This window comes from Daldinia caldariorum, assembly GCF_022478825.1.
Source record: "Daldinia caldariorum strain CBS 122874 unplaced genomic scaffold F4812scaffold_10, whole genome shotgun sequence".
NCBI classification, from domain to species: domain Eukaryota; kingdom Fungi; phylum Ascomycota; class Sordariomycetes; order Xylariales; family Hypoxylaceae; genus Daldinia; species Daldinia caldariorum.
This window is the reverse complement of record NW_025953046.1, coordinates 74007-90662: the sequence shown is the minus strand read 5'-3', so window position 1 is coordinate 90662 and position 16656 is coordinate 74007. Positions and strand designations below refer to the sequence as shown.

Genomic DNA, 16656 nt, shown 5'->3' with positions numbered 1-16656 from the left:
CATGCACAACTAAACCGGAAATCGATTCCAGCATATCACGGGCTGCAGGCCGGGATTCCATGGTTCGATTAAGAATTTTCCAAGGCGAGGATTTTCAATTGACCGGCCTGTCAAACTGGAGACGACATGTTATGTTAATCCAATAAGGATCCATGAACCGTAGAAAACCGAAACGTCGACCGAAAGGCATGCATTTTATGCACCAATGTTTCTGCCGCTTACCAGGTATAGGAAGGGATAAAATAAGACGAGGAAGACACGCATATAATATAGATACCTACATATTCCCAAGTTTAGGTAGCCATTGAGAGCTGAAGGAAATATACATAAACTACTATCAAAGCGTTGTTCCTCTCATGATGAACGCCTGTCCATCCGGCGAGGGTTACAACAGGGTTGCTCACAGGGTCGCGGCGGACGGGCTTGCCCATCCGTTCGGGTCCAATCAAACAGAACCGCAGACCCTTGGGGCCTAGCCAAAAACAAACCAAAAAAAACGGTAAAGAAATGATAATCAGCCAATAGGCACCGACCGTTCTCTTCCTGAACCAGCCAGCACCGCCGTATTCTCAGCGTTGTAGTAGTTGTCCACACCACACACCACACCCCACGGCGAAGGGCTGCATACAGAATACCAATGCATACGGACAAATACGTACGTACATACATACTAGCATTAGGTACCTCTAACATAACGTGTGCATGTTCGAATATACGTTTATACATAGAAATAGGGGTGGGATCCCACTGGCATGGGTGGCCATGACCATGTGGTTCATTCCCTTGTCGACGACTCCACGTTACAGTAATGAAAGCAGACCGCTCATTGGATCGAAGGAGTTGCCCCCCAACTGTCTTTCTCTTACTCTGCAGTTGTCTGGGTGGTGATCAGGTTGGTAGCCAATCGTTAACATAACTTGCCTATGACTGTTCCTCCGCTCTCTCGTGGCCCATTTTCTCCAACTTGTATCGTATGTAGTACGGGTCTGGGTTCCATCATCTATCTCGTCACGCCGTCTAAGCCTAAGCCTTACCTAGTGTTAACCGTCTTTTTTTTCTTCTCCCTACCTGTGTTCGAAGGCAAATTGAAATGACCATTGTAAACTAGTTTACGCGCAGTTTCGTGGTCAGTGTTTGCTTTGCCAATGTATCCGGCACCGGATCCATATCGAACTCCTCACTGGTTAGACACTATTGAGAACGGTTTGTTAGGTGCGGCGTCAGACAGAGGTGCTCCTTCGCTTACGCATCTACCGCTAGGCGGCACAGTTTACGGAGACGTCGGTAGGCCGTGAAATATTTCATCAAGAGTTTTTTTTTAGGAATTGTACGACCAAATGCCTCACCAGCAGCTAAAAACCAACTAGTGCGACTGTGATGAAAAGGAAGAGGGACGAGCGACAAGATAGGACAGGTCAAGGCATCGCGTATACAACCAGCAACAACCATGCCGTCGTATGGGACTAGTGCCGCCAGTTCGTCTATCGGTCCCCCTAGTACCGAAACAGGCTGTAGCGTAATTAGCTCCGAGATTCCAGTGCCGGAGCTGGACGACGACATCTCCACCGAAGATGTTACAAGCGATGGCTTAAGTGCGTGGACGATGAGTGTTGCAGAACCGACCGGGCATGTGTTTGAAGCAACCGATGAGACGAGGGCAAGTCAGTTCGATGCTGCTTCCATCTATTCGCCTAGCCATCACCCGGGAGGCCGTGCGGTGGTGTATCGGGTGGAGCATTCCATTGAGAGCGACGGAAGTGTAGAAGAGGGGACCGTGTAAGCTCTCATCAAGATCGAAAGTCGTGTGTAATGAATAATGCTAATTCCATGTAGAAACTCGACACGATCAATAAACGAACTGGATCTCAACTACGTAATGGAGAATGGACGACGATATTGCGGCTCATATTACATGCCTAACGACGACGACGAACAAGTTCGACTGCAGCTAATGAATCAGGTTTATCTGAAAACATTCGACGGCGAATTAACGAGCGTCCCTCTCGAAGCGCCGACTCATATCCTGGATATCGGCACTGCCGTCGGCGAATGGGCTATAGATATGGCTGAACTGTATCCCGACTGTGAAGTAACTGGTACTGACATCTCCAATATTTTTGAACGCCGAGTTCCGCAAAATATCTTCTGGGAAATCGACGATGCCGAGCTGGAGTGGGAACGGCCACCGAATCACTATGACTTAATACATATAAGAGACTTACAAGGATCGTTCTCCGATTGGCATCATATTTACCGATCTGCTTTCCACTGCATCAAGCCGGGAGGATGGATCGAAGTGCTGGATTTCGATGATCATCGAGGGATGAGCAATCTTCGCTCATTCTTCGAGCCCGAGTCTTTAGTACATAAGGCATTGCGCGACGTTAATGAGGCCGCTGTGATGCATGGAAGGCAACGTGGGATCGCCCATCTGGAACCTAGGTTTTTGGTTAATGCGGGTTATGTTGATGTCCAACTTACTGAGCACGCCATCCCTCTTAGGACCGAAGACGGCTCTACCGGAAAGTTTTGGCTTCTAGCCATGCTAAATGGATGCGAATCGATATTGCTACGGCTCCTGACAAAGTATAAAGGGTGGGAGCCTGAGCAAGTCCGTTTAGCTTGCGAGCAGATCGGCGAAGAGATGATGGCCATGGCACTTAACTCTCAAAGAGCAAAGGGGTTCGTTGCTAAGGTCAGGGTATTGAAGGGGAGGAAACCAAGCCCATACAACCGGTGGTCCAGATTACCGTCCCGCGAACCTATTCCCGTGATTCAGGAGAAGTACATAGATATGCTGGACGATACCGATGCGGATGAAAGTAATCTGGCAGATGGATTCACGGACGGAGGAAGCGGTTTTTGCTCCTTCCCATCTCGCGGCCCGACAAGCGTTGCGAATAGCAAATCGCTTTGTTCGGGTTAGAACCAGAACTCTCGAACAACTGAGGCAATATTAAGATAGAGCAGACATGACGGCACCGCTGGCATAATATTTAATTTGAAGCGGTCAGATCAAGGGGTGATCGCTCAGGGGAAACCCACCAAGCATGATCATCTAGACCGTTCCGCGCAAAAAGCAACGCTAGCGTACGGGAATCCTAGAAAGATAACGATGGTTGACGCCACGACGAGTTTCGCAAACAGGTCAGGTCCCGACAATAGATCGGTGGGACTGGACGAACATACCACATCGAGTATAGATCGAATAAATTCCGAGGACCCAAGGACCATTCCATCGGTAAATATTTGCATAATCCGTGCGTCAACGGATGAAAATACCTAAATTCGACATAGATACATACATTAAACTCCGACTTTTTTGGGGGGGAGTAACGGAAAGATTATAGGCGAGGTGACTTTTTCAGCTTAAAGCTCGTGTTATTTTGTGCATAGGATATTGAGAGGATATTTGAAATTTTGGGGTTATAAAAAAAGAGAGGTAGACCAAGGTCGACATGAGGCTCTGTATATATCTACCGATTTGTTTGAATGAGCGACATGCTCTTTAAGATAATCATCTACCAAGTTAGATAATTTGAAACCGAACATCATAATCCATTTTTGCTATTTAGTTTAGGTGATACGTACTGTTGAGTGAGCCTTACGAAAGAAATACTGAATTAAAATTGAGTCAAAAATTTAGATGTGATGTTGTCAATTTTGAGGTGCTTCATGAGGTTACCTTGTTGTTGTATGGCCGAGGTTTGTCTAATAAATGTTCAGCTGCCTTCAAAGTTACATCATTGCTGCACTATATATACTTGGGTACTTGCATAAATTTGGATAAGCTCTGGGCCTCTTTGTTGTACAACATCTATTAGGGTGGTAGGTACCTACTGTGTAGGAGGTACCTGATAAACAAGGGCATGTACAATACCTAACCTTGTTCAGGTGCTGAGCTCCCCATCAACCCCATCGACTCCAACAACTCCAATAACTCCAATGAGCTTTAAACTTATATCACTGCCTAACCTCCATATAACGACAACCAACAGGCAGCACTGCGGCCTGTCGCGACTCTACCGATTCAACATGCCAGAATAGATCTCCAGATGTCGCTAGAAGAAGCAACAAACGGCTTTGTTGCCGCCAACGGCGTGCACGACCTTACTGTCGAGAGCCTACCTATCTTCGACGTCGAACCCGTACAACTTCAATTCTCCATCGCCGCCGACTTCGTCGCTGCCCAGGTTGCCAATAATGTGCTTGTCCTAGCTTTGTCAAACGGGCGCATCTTGCGCATAGATTTAAACCGCCCGGAAGATATAGATGGTGAGTACGGCTTTTCCTCTTCGAGGTCCATCCATTACAGCATCACTGACGGAAGCTATTCGTAGACATCGACCTTCCCAGACGAGTTTCCGAAGTAGGCATTATACGGCGCATGTTCCTCGATCCCACCGCATCTCATCTTCTCATATGTACATCTCTCGGCGAGAATTATTACTTGCATACCCAGTCACGCCAGCCGCGGCCTCTGAGCAGGTTGCGGGGAGTCTCTGTCGAGTCAGTTGCTTGGAACCCCTCTCTGCCCACCGCCACCACAAGAGAAATCCTAATAGGGGCCTCGGATGGAAATGTATACGAAACATTTATTGAAACGTCAACGGAATTTTACCGGAAAGAGGAGAAATACATAAAAGTGCTACACAAATACCCCGATGGACCAATTACGGGACTCTGGGTTGATAACATGGGCGGGAAGGTCGATGTGAGAAGGGTGGTTATAACTACGCAGAGCCGCATACTTCATCTTGTGGGAAAGGTTGGTCGAAGTAGTCATGACGGGAGCGGCTCGACCTATACCAGATTATTCGACTCCGAGCAGCCTATTATACATGAAATTTCACGAGGCTCGACTACCGCTCCTTCGATGCTTGCTATCTCACCAGATCCCCCCAATTCTCAGATTTATGAGGATACCGTCCCAGACCGAGCCTTTGCGTGGCTTTCTTCACACGGTGTTTATCATGGGAAACTTCTAACGGCCCCAATCAACAATGACCTTGGGAACAAGGTATTTGCCGAATCGAAACTCCTATCAAGGTCGCAAGTTGTCTCGACAGAGACGTCGGGACGGAAAAAGACCCCGGCAGACTCTATTGATGCCATCGCGTTAACTCAATGGCATATCATTGGCTTGATCGGCGGTCGTATCGTAGCAGTAAACCGATTAACAGGGTCGGTTGTATTCGATCAACTAATCTTAGACCAGGGACAGAAAGCCTTAGGTCTATATATCGACCAGCAGAAAAACACATTCTGGCTGTTTACCGCGCAGGAGATATTCGAGATCGTTGTCAGAGATGAGGATCGTGACATATGGCGAATTATGCTACAACGACAACAGTTCGATATGGCTATGCAATATGCTCATAATCCTGCGCAAAAAGATGCTGCTTCAATCGCGTCTGGTGACTACCTCGTTGAGAAAGGGCTATTCGTCGAGGCTGCTGGTGTATATGGGAAAAGTAGCAAACCGTTCGAAGACGTTGCGCTTATCTTTATTGATCATGATCAAAATGATGCTTTACGGAAATACCTTATCACAAAATTAACGACATATAAAAAGTCCTCCACGATGCAGAGAATGATGATAGCGACGTGGCTGGTCGAGATTTTCATGGCAAAACTGAATTCTCTGGAGGATTCCATTACTGTTGAAGCCGAGTCAACTGGTAGAAACGCAAAGGAGTCACGGCACCAACTCAACGCAGTTCGAAGCGAGTTCCAAGATTTTGTCAGCAGGCATAAATTCGACCTCGACCGCAAGACAACGTACGATGTCATTAGTAGCCATGCTAGAGAAGATGAGCTTCTATTTTTTGCCGATGCGGTAAACGACTATAACTATGTTCTATCATATTGGGTACAGAGGGAGCGATGGACGGAGGCTCTGAACGTGCTCAAGAAGCAAACAGACCCAGAAGTCTTCTACCGGTATAGCAGCGTATTAATGACACAAGTTGGACACGAGCTCGTCGAGATCATGATGCGGCATCCTAAACTTGAACCGCGCAAAATCATTCCAGCGCTCCTCGACTACAACAGGAGTTTCAAGGGAACACTCCTCCAGAACCAAGCTATCCGGTATCTACAGTTCGTTATCAACCAGCTTCATTCTACTGATGCGGCTGTTCATAACACCCTTGTCTCCATCTACGCGTCACATGCGTCCAAAGATGAATCGGGACTCCTGGCGTATCTCGAATCGCAAGGCGAAGAACCTCACTTCGATCCAGATTTTGCCCTTCGGCTGTGTATCCAGCACAAGCGCACCCTCTCGTGTGTACATATTTACACGAATATGGGACAATACGTCCAAGCTGTGGACCTCGCATTATCACACAACGAAATAGAGTACGCTTCTATAATAGCAGACAGGCCTATGTCCAATCCTGCTCTTCGAAAGAAGCTGTGGCTTGCAGTAGCTCGCAAGGTCATCTCACAGTCCAACGGCATAAAGACGGCTATTGAATTTCTAAAACGCTGCGACCTCCTTAAGATTGAGGACTTAATTCCCTTTTTCCCTGACTTTGTCGTCATAGATGACTTCAAGGATGAAATATGCGACGCGTTAGAGGATTATTCGCGCAATATCGACAGCCTGAAGAAGGAGATGGACGAGAGCTCTCAAACCGCTGCCAATATCAAGATCGACATTGCCGGACTCGATCACCGCTACGCCATCGTCGAGCCAGGAGAGAAGTGCTACGTATGTACCTTACCACTACTTAGCAGGCAGTTTTTCGTCTTCCCGTGCCAGCATGCCTTCCATTCCGACTGCCTCGGGAGAAAGGTGCTAGAGCAGGCGGGTGTTAGCAAGAGCAGACGCATCAAAGAATGCCAGGTACAGATTAGCAAAGGTCTCGTCAGCGGCGCTAGGAAGGACGCCATGGTCGCGGAACTAGACGCCTTAGTGGCTTCAGCATGGTAAGTCGACAATATCTCGCCTCTCCACTTCCACCAGAACGGAACCGTGAAAAGCTAACGAGCCGTGTTACTTAGTATCCTGTGTAGCGACTACGCTATCAAACGCATTGACGAGCCCTTTATTACGGTGGACGACGATAAGACCGAGTGGGCTCTGTAATATGGATTGGGGATCGTTACTCGTTAACTCATTACTCATAAGCCTAATGATACTTCTTGTGATATGTTTGCTAGTGGCGCCGTGGCGGTGTTGTATATCAAATAGGATTGTGTCCTCCTTGTTGTCCCGAAAGATCCGATAGCACGTTAGAGAAATTGATACCCAGTTTATATAACCTCAATTTTTGTTTTTTTGTCTTGATAATGATATTTTGTCGATATCGTAAATTACCTACGTGGATGTCCAGTACCTAAACTTGAATCGATTCAACTATTAGTTAACTAGATATTTTTAACTAGCACCGGGGCTTACACATATTCGTATTCCGGCACCATATATACCGTATACAGTTTAGGAAAGGAGTTGTTTTATAAGAGGAAAAAAACGGCGATTATAACCTAACAAAGGGTCTACACAAGGGTCTAGGTAACTTAACATATTTCGCGATTTCCGGTCAAAACCCGCTACCTTTCGGGCGGGTATTCCGTAAAGGACCTACTTACCTACATGTATGGGTTCTCGATTAGGAAGTTTATTGTGGGAAAAGATGAGGCAAAAATGTGACACGTCTTCTTTCTTGACGCCATTAAGCAGCTGTTTATCGGCCGTGTAAGCATTTCGACATCATGTACGTATGTAAATCAGATCCATAGACTTTCTCAAATCGGTACAGTTGTCCGTCGCTCGGTGCCTTTCCCCCGTGCGTTTTTTTTAGACGCAAGGACCAAGCAACAGGAGGTTCGGTTTATAGGACGTGCGTTGGCCCGAAACAGAATTAGGACTGAGAGGGCAAAAAAAAAAAGAAAAAAAAGGGTTCAGAGAGACCTCTGGTATTATGCAGCGTCGATCCATGGAAAAGTCTGGGTACATAACTAGCTGGACTAGAATTAGATAGCAAGCGCTATTACAGTGCCGCTGCTTAAGCGAGGCGTAGCTCAATGGGCAGGGAATACCTAGACGGAGATGAAACCGCCTACATAGAGTTGAGAGATTCAAGGAACGCATGAATTTACTAGGTCTTAGTGCTGGCTGACAAGGCTTTAAAGTTAATTATAGACTTGAGATCCGCTGATATGTATCGGGGATCAACCAGTCTGTGCGCGTATGAATAGCCAGCCGCAAGGGCAACTCAAGCCGGTGAATGGGAATGTTTTAAGCTGCGTCTTGAAAAGAAAAAGAAAAACCGTGTTTCTTAGATAGGTATGAAACGCCTCGATTCTACAACAAGGCTAGGACATTATAGAAGTCTACCTAAGGTATATGGAAAATGTTAAATTTGGCGAAGAGGTTGTGGTGACGTTAATCAACATACGCACTTAGAACCGTTATTGTAGCCCTAATATGTATACGTACCTACCTAACGTAACCCAAAGGGGCTGGAAAAGGCTATATAGAAAAGCCAGATAGTAAAAAGAATAAAAAGGGGAAATTTAATAAGAAAAAAAAAAGGGGGGGGGGGGGGGCGGTAGTACAGTTTACGTGGAAGGACATAAGTCACCAAGCCAAGGTTTGTCTCTTCCATCCAATGCGATATCATATCGGGTTGTTGAGTTGCAGGGTGGCTTACCGTTGGGCCAATTGAGCGTCGTGAGGATTCAAGTTGGATTGGAGGGCGAGGAAGGGCAACTTGGAGCGACGTTTCAGATTTTCAAGCAGATCCCCTTTCCTACACCGTCCAACTTTGTGATTGGTGCTTCGGCTCCCAGTTGAAAGACCCCCGGCGTAAAATGATAGCTGCACATCTTAAGGCGGTACCTAGGTAGTGAGAGACATTCTGGCTCACGAGCCACAAGACGGCATGGCGGCCATAAACATGTCCTCTTCTATTAAAAGGCGTTTTAAGATGCTTTGGGAGCACAAGAAACATACCACTTTGTGGAGAACCACGGAAAAGGCTAATTTACCTCAGCAAGTCCAGCAAGCTAAACTAAGATTTAATTTATTAAAATCTTATTTTTTTTAAGTATTTAACTAAGTTAAATGAAAATTTTAAAATATTTAATAAATATTTAAATAAATGTAATAAGTTAAATTTTATTTTTTATATAATTTAAAATTTATTATTATTTATTTTTTATTTTATATATATATTTATTAATACGAAATTTATTTATATTAAAAGATATTAAAACTTTATTTTAAATTTAAACGTGATTTTTTTAACTATTAATTCGTAATATTAAAACGTTAAATAAAAAATAATAAAAATATATATATATATATATATAAATAAAAGTAAAAATATTTAAAATATATATATATAAATTAAATTAAAGTGTAATAAAAAAGCTAAATAAGTAAATATTTACGCTTTATATTTTTAATTAATTAAAATTCCTAAAGAAATTCTAGCTAATTAAAGCGTTCGGAGCTTATTTTTCCAAAATTTAACTCTAAATCAAGCCTTTAAATACAGCCAAATAAGCCACAATTACATCATTATTTGATTTGGCTTGGCTTGCTGAACTCGCTGGTCTACCTATTCAGTCGCGCATTTGCCAGCGTTGAATAGCTTTTTTGACGTGTTTTTCCTATTGTACAATGCCACGAGATATTAGCGTAATTTATTTGTCAAGATATCAGTTCTGAACTCGAAATTAGCTTCCGATAGTTTCGTAAAGAAAGTTTTAGTCCTGCCAACCCAATGCCAATCTGCCTCGTGGTAGAATTCTGTCTGCATTGACTTTGATGTTGCTTATCGAATAAACTCTGACAAGGATCGGGTTCGAAGTAGGTAGCAGTGTCAGATATCACGTTTCCTGGAGTACTTACGTACTTGTATGTATGTATGATGCATTATATAGTCCAACGGTGGGAATGTGGAAATGTATGGGCAGAGAACGCCTCAATTGTGGTTTGCGGTTGTCTGTTGCATCTTTAAAGAGGCTCAGATTTAAAGGGTGGCCCCCTTCATCTACTTGACGCCTTTGAGCATCCATGTTAGGTAGCCACTGACCAGCTACCCCTAAGCAGATCTGAATAGCTCGTCTGTTTGAGTTAACCACTTCGAGCCCTAACTACAATACTGAAGAGAAAAACCTGTCGTCTCCGGAGGGCATGCTACGATTCCAGATGTAATATAAGACTTATGTGCTCGTGGCACGTTTCGCGTGATTGTGTGCCGAGGGTTCAGGGACACTCCGGGTTGCTTCTATACAATGCCAACATGGCTACCTAGGGTAGGATAGCTTAAGCATTTAAGGAATTTGATAAACGTAATGTGGGGAGAACCCGTAGGACCCGTAGGACCCGTGGCTAGGTACAACCGAGTATGGGATCCAGAGTCTTGTTCTCCTTAGACGGGATCCGACACGATAGCTTGATATAGCAGTTATGGGTAAGATGTCGTCATTTTCGTCGACTTCGTAAGCAAACGGCACTACCGTGCCTTTCCCAACGTGCTCAGTGTCCGGAGAGTTGTCAGAGTGTTTAATCAGCCAGCCCGCCAGCCCGCCAGCCCAGTATTCTTCTTGGTTGATAAACTGCCAAATCGGTTGCCAACTATTCAACGGAGAGGTCCCTACCTACCTTAGGTAGCTATTAAATTCCCCATAAGTTTTATTCTTCTCCAATCATGCCTCTGAATACCCCTGTCCCGAGAAAAACTCTGAGAAGGGGACAGGTGGAAGCGCCTGATGAAGCAACTCAATCAATTCGTCGGGGTTTAACCAAGGAAGCGATATATGAATATAGATTGTGAGATTGATTTTGTGGAAGAGGCGAGAGGCCATGCTATACTATGCTGTTGCCTTGGTCTGTTATGTCTGCGGATTCCCATGCACTTATCAATGAAATTATTTTTATCTGGTTACCTTACTATGTATACTACCTAGGTATGTAGATGGAAGTTATATAAATATTTGTTGGAGTGGGAAAGAAGAGCTTGCATGCGGCCTAGGTACCTACCTCCCTAGGTCCCTCCCGCCGTAGAATGGAATTCTTTGATAAATGATAGGATAGGATAGGTAGGTATACGTACCTAACCTAAGGTACCTACCTAGGTACATAAGGTACTCGTAATCCAAACCGGGCTTAGAGGGCATGGACCCCACTAAAATCCATAGTACCTTCCACCCATTCCCTGCTGCACCTCAACCTTGCGCACACCCATCCACATCCCGTTCGTCTTCTTTGAACCTCCTGAGAATCATAGTCTCCAACCTTCTTCCTCTTCCTTTTTTTTTATGCCCTTCTCCAGGCTCAAGTCCTCCTTCATATCCCCCCGCCTCTAGATCATACGTAGATCTTTAATGGAGCCTGTATATTGATCCTGATCCGTTTGGTCACTTGTTTTCCGTCTCGACAAGCCCTTCATTTTTTTTTCTCTTCCCTCCCACCAATTCTTCTTCAACAGGGGTTTTCGCCAGGAAAGACAGAGAAAAAGAAGAAAAGAAAAGAAAAAAATTACAGGGAAGGTTAATCGAAAAAAATAATTGTCCTCCGTCAGAATCCTTATTACACTCCTAATTCGAATTGGACATTGTCCTCGGAAGACTACGACACTCCTTGTATTTTTCTTCCTTCAGACCCTATTATTTCAGCAGTTTTTATCCAGTCGACACAGTTTTGGCCTAGCCCGGTCGCTTGCCTTCCTTGTAATAAACCCCTAGGTACCGGAAAGCAAAAGAGAAACTTGTGGGATTATTACCTTCGATATTTTTCTCATTCATTAAGCCTACATTTTCTCCTACGGCCTCGTGTGCGACACTCTAATCTACTGAGCACGCCTAGCGATCAATCAATCTGGTGTGGCTGATTAAACACCCCGTCGCTATAATCGTCAAATTACTATAGGACGAAAACTACCAAAAAAAAGTTGCCCACGGACCTGACGCTGCGTCATTACGAACTTGTTTGACCTCGCTACCTATTTACCACACGAAGCAAATTTGCCCTTAACTATCATCCGTGGAGAGCCATTACTATTGCTCCTCCTGATGAGGGTCGGATGAAATAATCGATAATGTCAACTGCTAGATCTGAACATTTGACCATTGGCTATCCCCCAAAGACTGCCAACGGTCGCTCTACATCACCAACCACCAACATACCTCCCATCGACCCATCGAGTTCATCTACCGTTAGGTCTCCATTCGGCATGTCTGGCGTCTTAAACCCATCCGGCAAGATGGCAGGTACCACGCGTTCTGGGGCTGGTTCTCCTTCGCACGAGGTTGCCGGTTCAAGTAGACTTTTCTCCAAGCGGTAAGTTATATTGCTATCTTAGACGCACCAGCGTGCCCTCGACAATTTTTTTTTAATCGTGATGCGTCTAACTATCCAAATATAGAGCGAGAGAAATCCAAGCTCAAGAGGGAGTTACTGGCTTGTCCAATAATCCTTGGGGTGGCCCGCCGACCAGTGGTAACTCGACGCCTTTACGAGAGAATATTCCCGAGTCACCAACCGACGGATTCCCGGACTTTGCCCAACTATCTACGTCCGATGGGTTGCCCTCGACGCGCCGCGCCCGAGCAGGTACCGTTCCATCTCGATTTCCTGCTGGTGGAATAGGAAATGGTCTCCTCAATATCCCGTCAATTTCTTCTCAATCCACTCGACCTACGCCATCTCAAAGTCCCTTCAAGTCCCCATCGCCTAGCTTGAACGATACTCCCGACTCTGGTCGATCCTCCAATCTCTTGTCAAGGCTTCGGGCTGGTTCTATGCCGCAACGCAGCCCTTTTGCCACCCACGGCCCTGGCAGTAGCTCGCCATTCGGCCCGTCGGTTTTCAGCACATGGAACCCGAGTAGTGGACGCGAGAGAGGAAATACTCTCGCGAGCATAGCAAGCATTGGATCTAATGGACCAAGTTCACCTGCTCAGTCCGCGTTTTCTAAGGAGGGGCCCGGAGACAATGACGTCCATATGAGGACTCTTGACTATCTAGGTCTTGCCGAGACTCCCCAGCCAGCCCGTGCTCAGTTGGCCACGCCTTATCTACCTGGTCTTGCTGATTTCACTAAGCAAGCCAACCGATTCCGTTCTTACTCAGTCAACAATAAGGATAAGTATGCGGACGAAGAAGAAGATGTCTATGATGAGGACAGCTTGGTACTGGAAAACCAATATGCTGCGCATCTTCAGGACCAACTGGCTGCTACCAATGCTGCTATTCACAACCACAATCTGGCAGTCCAAGGTCTCCAAGCTTTTGCGTCCCAGGCATCGGCTACTCGACCTCGTGCCCGCACGGCCGGTGTTTTGGATTTACAGGGAGCAGGCTCAAGATTGATGCGAAACTATTACCCTACTCCCTCCCGCCTTGATAGCTCGATGACTGCTGCTGAGATTCGGTTGCCAGAAGAAAAGGAATACGATGATCTACCCACAGCTGTAGCAGCGATGAATCTAGGAAGATCAAATAGCCGGAACAATGGCCTTCTTACAGCAGAAGAAGCTGGTCTCGAGGGTCCTACGAGTGCACTTTGGCTTGGCAGCATCCCAACCTCGACGACGACATCGACCCTTACCGAAATGTTCAAGTCGTATGGTCCAATTTTGTCCGCAAGGGTTCTGACGCACAAGAATTGCGGCTTCGTCAATTTCGAGAGAGTGGACAGTGCTATCTCGGCGAAGGCTACCATGAACGGGAAAGAAATCTTCCCTGGTGCTGGCCCAATTCGAATTAATTTTGCCAAACCGCCTTCTGCGTCGAACACTCCTGGTCATGACGGAGTATTCCCGAGCCCTAGTCCTGATCCCTTTGCGAAGAATCAAGACGGAACTGCTTCTGGTGCCGTTGCTGCCACGGCTGATAATGCGGCAAACGCAGCAAATGCAGCGCCTGTAATCCGACCTCTGCACGAAATGACATCTGATATAATTCAATTAGCCAAGGCCCTCGACGCCACAGACGAAGACGCGTATCGTATCTCCCATAGTCTTCAGCAAGCTATCCAGTACAATGCGTTTATCGACGAAATCCCTCCGATTCGAGAGCCCACGCATACAAGGGTTCATGATGCGCCAAAGCTAAGGGACATTCGAAAGCGTATCGATAATCAAAGTTTGTCTCAGGGTGACATAGAACACACTGCCACTGAGATGCTCCCTGAGATTGCAGAGTTGTCCTCAGACTACCTGGGCAATACCGTGGTTCAAAAGTTATTCGAGCACTGCTCGGACAACATCCGAGATCTCATGCTAGCTAAAATTGCTCCACATCTGGCGGAAATCGGCGTTCACAAGAACGGTACCTGGGCAGCGCAGAAGATTATTGATGTTTGCAAGACGCCACACCAGATGACTCTGATTGTTCAACACCTACGAGCGTACACTGTTCCATTGTTCCTAGATCAATATGGTAATTATGTCTTGCAAGGCTGTCTCAAGTTCGGTGCTCCGTTCAATGATTTCATCTTCGAGACCATGCTCAGTAAGATGTGGGATATTGCTCAAGGTCGATACGGTGCCCGAGCTATGCGAGCTTGTCTTGAGAGTCATTATGCTACTAAGGACCAGCAGAGGATGCTTGCAGCAGCTATTGCCCTTCACAGCGTACAGTTGGCGACCAACGCAAACGGTGCCCTTCTACTGACCTGGCTCTTGGATACTTGTACATACACCCAGCGACGTAGCGTTCTAGCCCCGCAGCTTGTTCCCTACCTTGTGCACCTCTGCACACATAAAGTTGCATATCTTACCGTTTTAAAGGTCATTAATCAGAAGGGGGAACCGGATGCGAGAGATCTTATCCTAAAGGCTTTGTTTTTTACACCGAAGGACCAGATTTTGGAGGCAATTTTAAGCGACCACTCATGCGGTGCTACTTTGATCTTCAAAGTTCTCACTACGCCGTTCTTCGATGAGAGCATAAGGGGCCAAGTGGTGGAGAACGTGAAAAGCGTCCTCGTTCGCATCAAGGCACAGCCTAACCAAGGTTATAAGCGCTTGATGGATGAGGTTGGTCTATCCACTCGCAGTGGAGGCGGAGGAGGCGGATCCCGCGATCATTCTGCGGGTAACAACCCGTCGAACGAACGGCAACGACCCGCATCCCGCCAGGCTCAAGCTAACAACGCTGCCGTGCAGCAAAATTCTCAATACGGCAACCAGTATCTGAACCCGCTCAATCCTACCAGTAATAACTCAAATTTTGATATGGGTGGTTTCCCGGTACCGAGGAGTGACAACGTGGAGCCTGGAATGTCTGCGTTCCCATCATATGGACCCCAGGGCCCTATGTATAATGCAACTGGTGGATCGATGGCACAGCCGGTAAGTGTGCAGCAATTGCAATACCAGCAAAATATGCTCCCGCGCGGAACGCCGCCTATGAACAATTACTTCCAACCTGTGCAAGCAGGCTTCGGGGGGTATAACAACGCCAATCCGTCGATGGATCAGTACCGTGGGCAGAACACAGCCAACGGTAGTCCTATCCAACCGCCCGGGGCTTCCGCCGGGTTCGCCCCCCCTGGTTTCGGAATGGGAATGGGCATGGGAGGTTACGGCTACGGGAATGCTATGCCCTACATGCAAGAACAACCAGTCAGCGCCAGGCGCGGACGCGTAGGTCAACCCCCTCAACGGAAGAGGTCACCTCGACCGTAATTTCCGATGATGCTGACAGATGACTTCAGAGGTGATCTCCGAGGTCATCTTGACTGTCTCGCACGAGATTGGATGACTTATATACGTCCTCGTGCGTTTTACTATTCCGAATTGCATGACTGTACAGATAAGGGTGTTGGTAGGCTCGACATGTTTGATTTATATTCTGAAGTTTGTGGCAAAGCGGTTGTGGGCAATCCAGGGAGACCCAGCTAGCAGCATGGTCTGGTACGCTGTGGAGGGCTGGAAACCACACTGGCAGTATTTGGATCTCTACGGTTACCTTTGTTAACGTCGACCCCCCGAACAAATCTTAAGACGGGCTTCACCTCGCGGCCATGTTTTCAGATTGCGGTGAGTGTTGGTGGACGAAAGGGGTACTCGGACCACGTTTATCATGTGTACAAAATCAGTTGCTCCGCGCGGGTCAGATAAAGTTCAACCGGATTTATTGAACTTTTGACGCGATTCTATCATCAGCAGGCGATATAGAGAAAAGCAACCAGGGTTGATGAAGCTGATGTGGCACGAAACAAGAAATGTGTGCGGAGAAATTGGATCTCTGCCTCCAAAGGCTCTCCTGTTACAATGGAAGACTTGCTCGCAATTGGCTTTTGCTTCGGCTTCTGTGACGACCCCCATCCAAAGCAAGGGAGAGACACCAACTCCTAAGTGGCCAGAGGGATCTAGCATCACTAAGCCGAATAGATGGATAGGAAAAAATATTCTTAAGAGACGAATGATTTTATTTTTCAATTCACGTTCCCCGTTCCGGGTTCTCTTTTTAGTTTTATTTCGTGACGCTAGAGTCGTGAATAGCGGTGAGAGATGATTCCTGCTCAACTCCAACTTACCGCTCCGACTATGTAATTAGGCATTCTATCTAGAACGACGATCCTAGCATATTTTCGTACGACCGGCGTTCGGTATCGTCTTGCGGGCACCGATGGTACTATACGATAGACTTGCAAGACGACAGACAGCCTCTTTTCCTCTTTTAGT

The 16656-nt window shown here is 46.5% G+C and overlaps 3 protein-coding genes across 3 annotated transcripts; all 3 read left to right on the top strand.

Moving 5' to 3' along the window:
- Window positions 1-1688: 1688 nt before the first annotated feature.
- F4812DRAFT_45744 (S-adenosyl-L-methionine-dependent methyltransferase) lies at window positions 1689-3013 on the top strand. The gene has a single exon (XM_047937169.1). It carries the CDS (start codon window positions 1817-1819, stop codon window positions 2924-2926), a length of 1110 nt encoding a protein of 369 aa, XP_047789329.1. The 5' UTR covers window positions 1689-1816; the 3' UTR covers window positions 2927-3013.
- Window positions 3014-3848: 835 nt separating this feature from the next.
- F4812DRAFT_430783 (Pep3/Vps18/deep orange family-domain-containing protein) lies at window positions 3849-7330 on the top strand. The gene is made up of 3 exons (XM_047934386.1): window positions 3849-4275; window positions 4341-6936; window positions 7012-7330. The coding sequence occupies exons 1-3, from the start codon at window positions 4056-4058 to the stop codon at window positions 7094-7096; spliced, it is 2901 nt and encodes a 966-aa protein (XP_047789328.1). The 5' UTR covers window positions 3849-4055; the 3' UTR covers window positions 7097-7330.
- Window positions 7331-11703: 4373 nt separating this feature from the next.
- F4812DRAFT_45637 (uncharacterized protein) lies at window positions 11704-15910 on the top strand. The gene is made up of 2 exons (XM_047936977.1): window positions 11704-12301; window positions 12387-15910. Exons 1-2 carry the CDS (start codon window positions 12060-12062, stop codon window positions 15652-15654), a joined length of 3510 nt encoding a protein of 1169 aa, XP_047789327.1. The 5' UTR covers window positions 11704-12059; the 3' UTR covers window positions 15655-15910.
- The last annotated feature ends 746 nt before the right edge of the window (window positions 15911-16656 follow it).

Excerpts from the sequence above, each read along its gene's own strand:
- F4812DRAFT_430783 (XM_047934386.1), top strand. The coding sequence starts at position 4,056 with ATGTCGCTAGAAGAAGCAACAAACGGCTTTGTTGCCGCCAACGGCGTG. Across the intron at positions 4,276-4,340 it reads CCGCCCGGAAGATATAGATG|ACATCGACCTTCCCAGACGA; the intron begins GTGAGTACGGCT and ends AGCTATTCGTAG. Across the intron at positions 6,937-7,011 it reads GCCTTAGTGGCTTCAGCATG|TATCCTGTGTAGCGACTACG; the intron begins GTAAGTCGACAA and ends CGTGTTACTTAG.
- F4812DRAFT_45744 (XM_047937169.1), top strand. The coding sequence starts at position 1,817 with ATGCTAATTCCATGTAGAAACTCGACACGATCAATAAACGAACTGGAT.
- F4812DRAFT_45637 (XM_047936977.1), top strand. The coding sequence starts at position 12,060 with ATGTCAACTGCTAGATCTGAACATTTGACCATTGGCTATCCCCCAAAG. Across the intron at positions 12,302-12,386 it reads AGTAGACTTTTCTCCAAGCG|AGCGAGAGAAATCCAAGCTC; the intron begins GTAAGTTATATT and ends ATCCAAATATAG.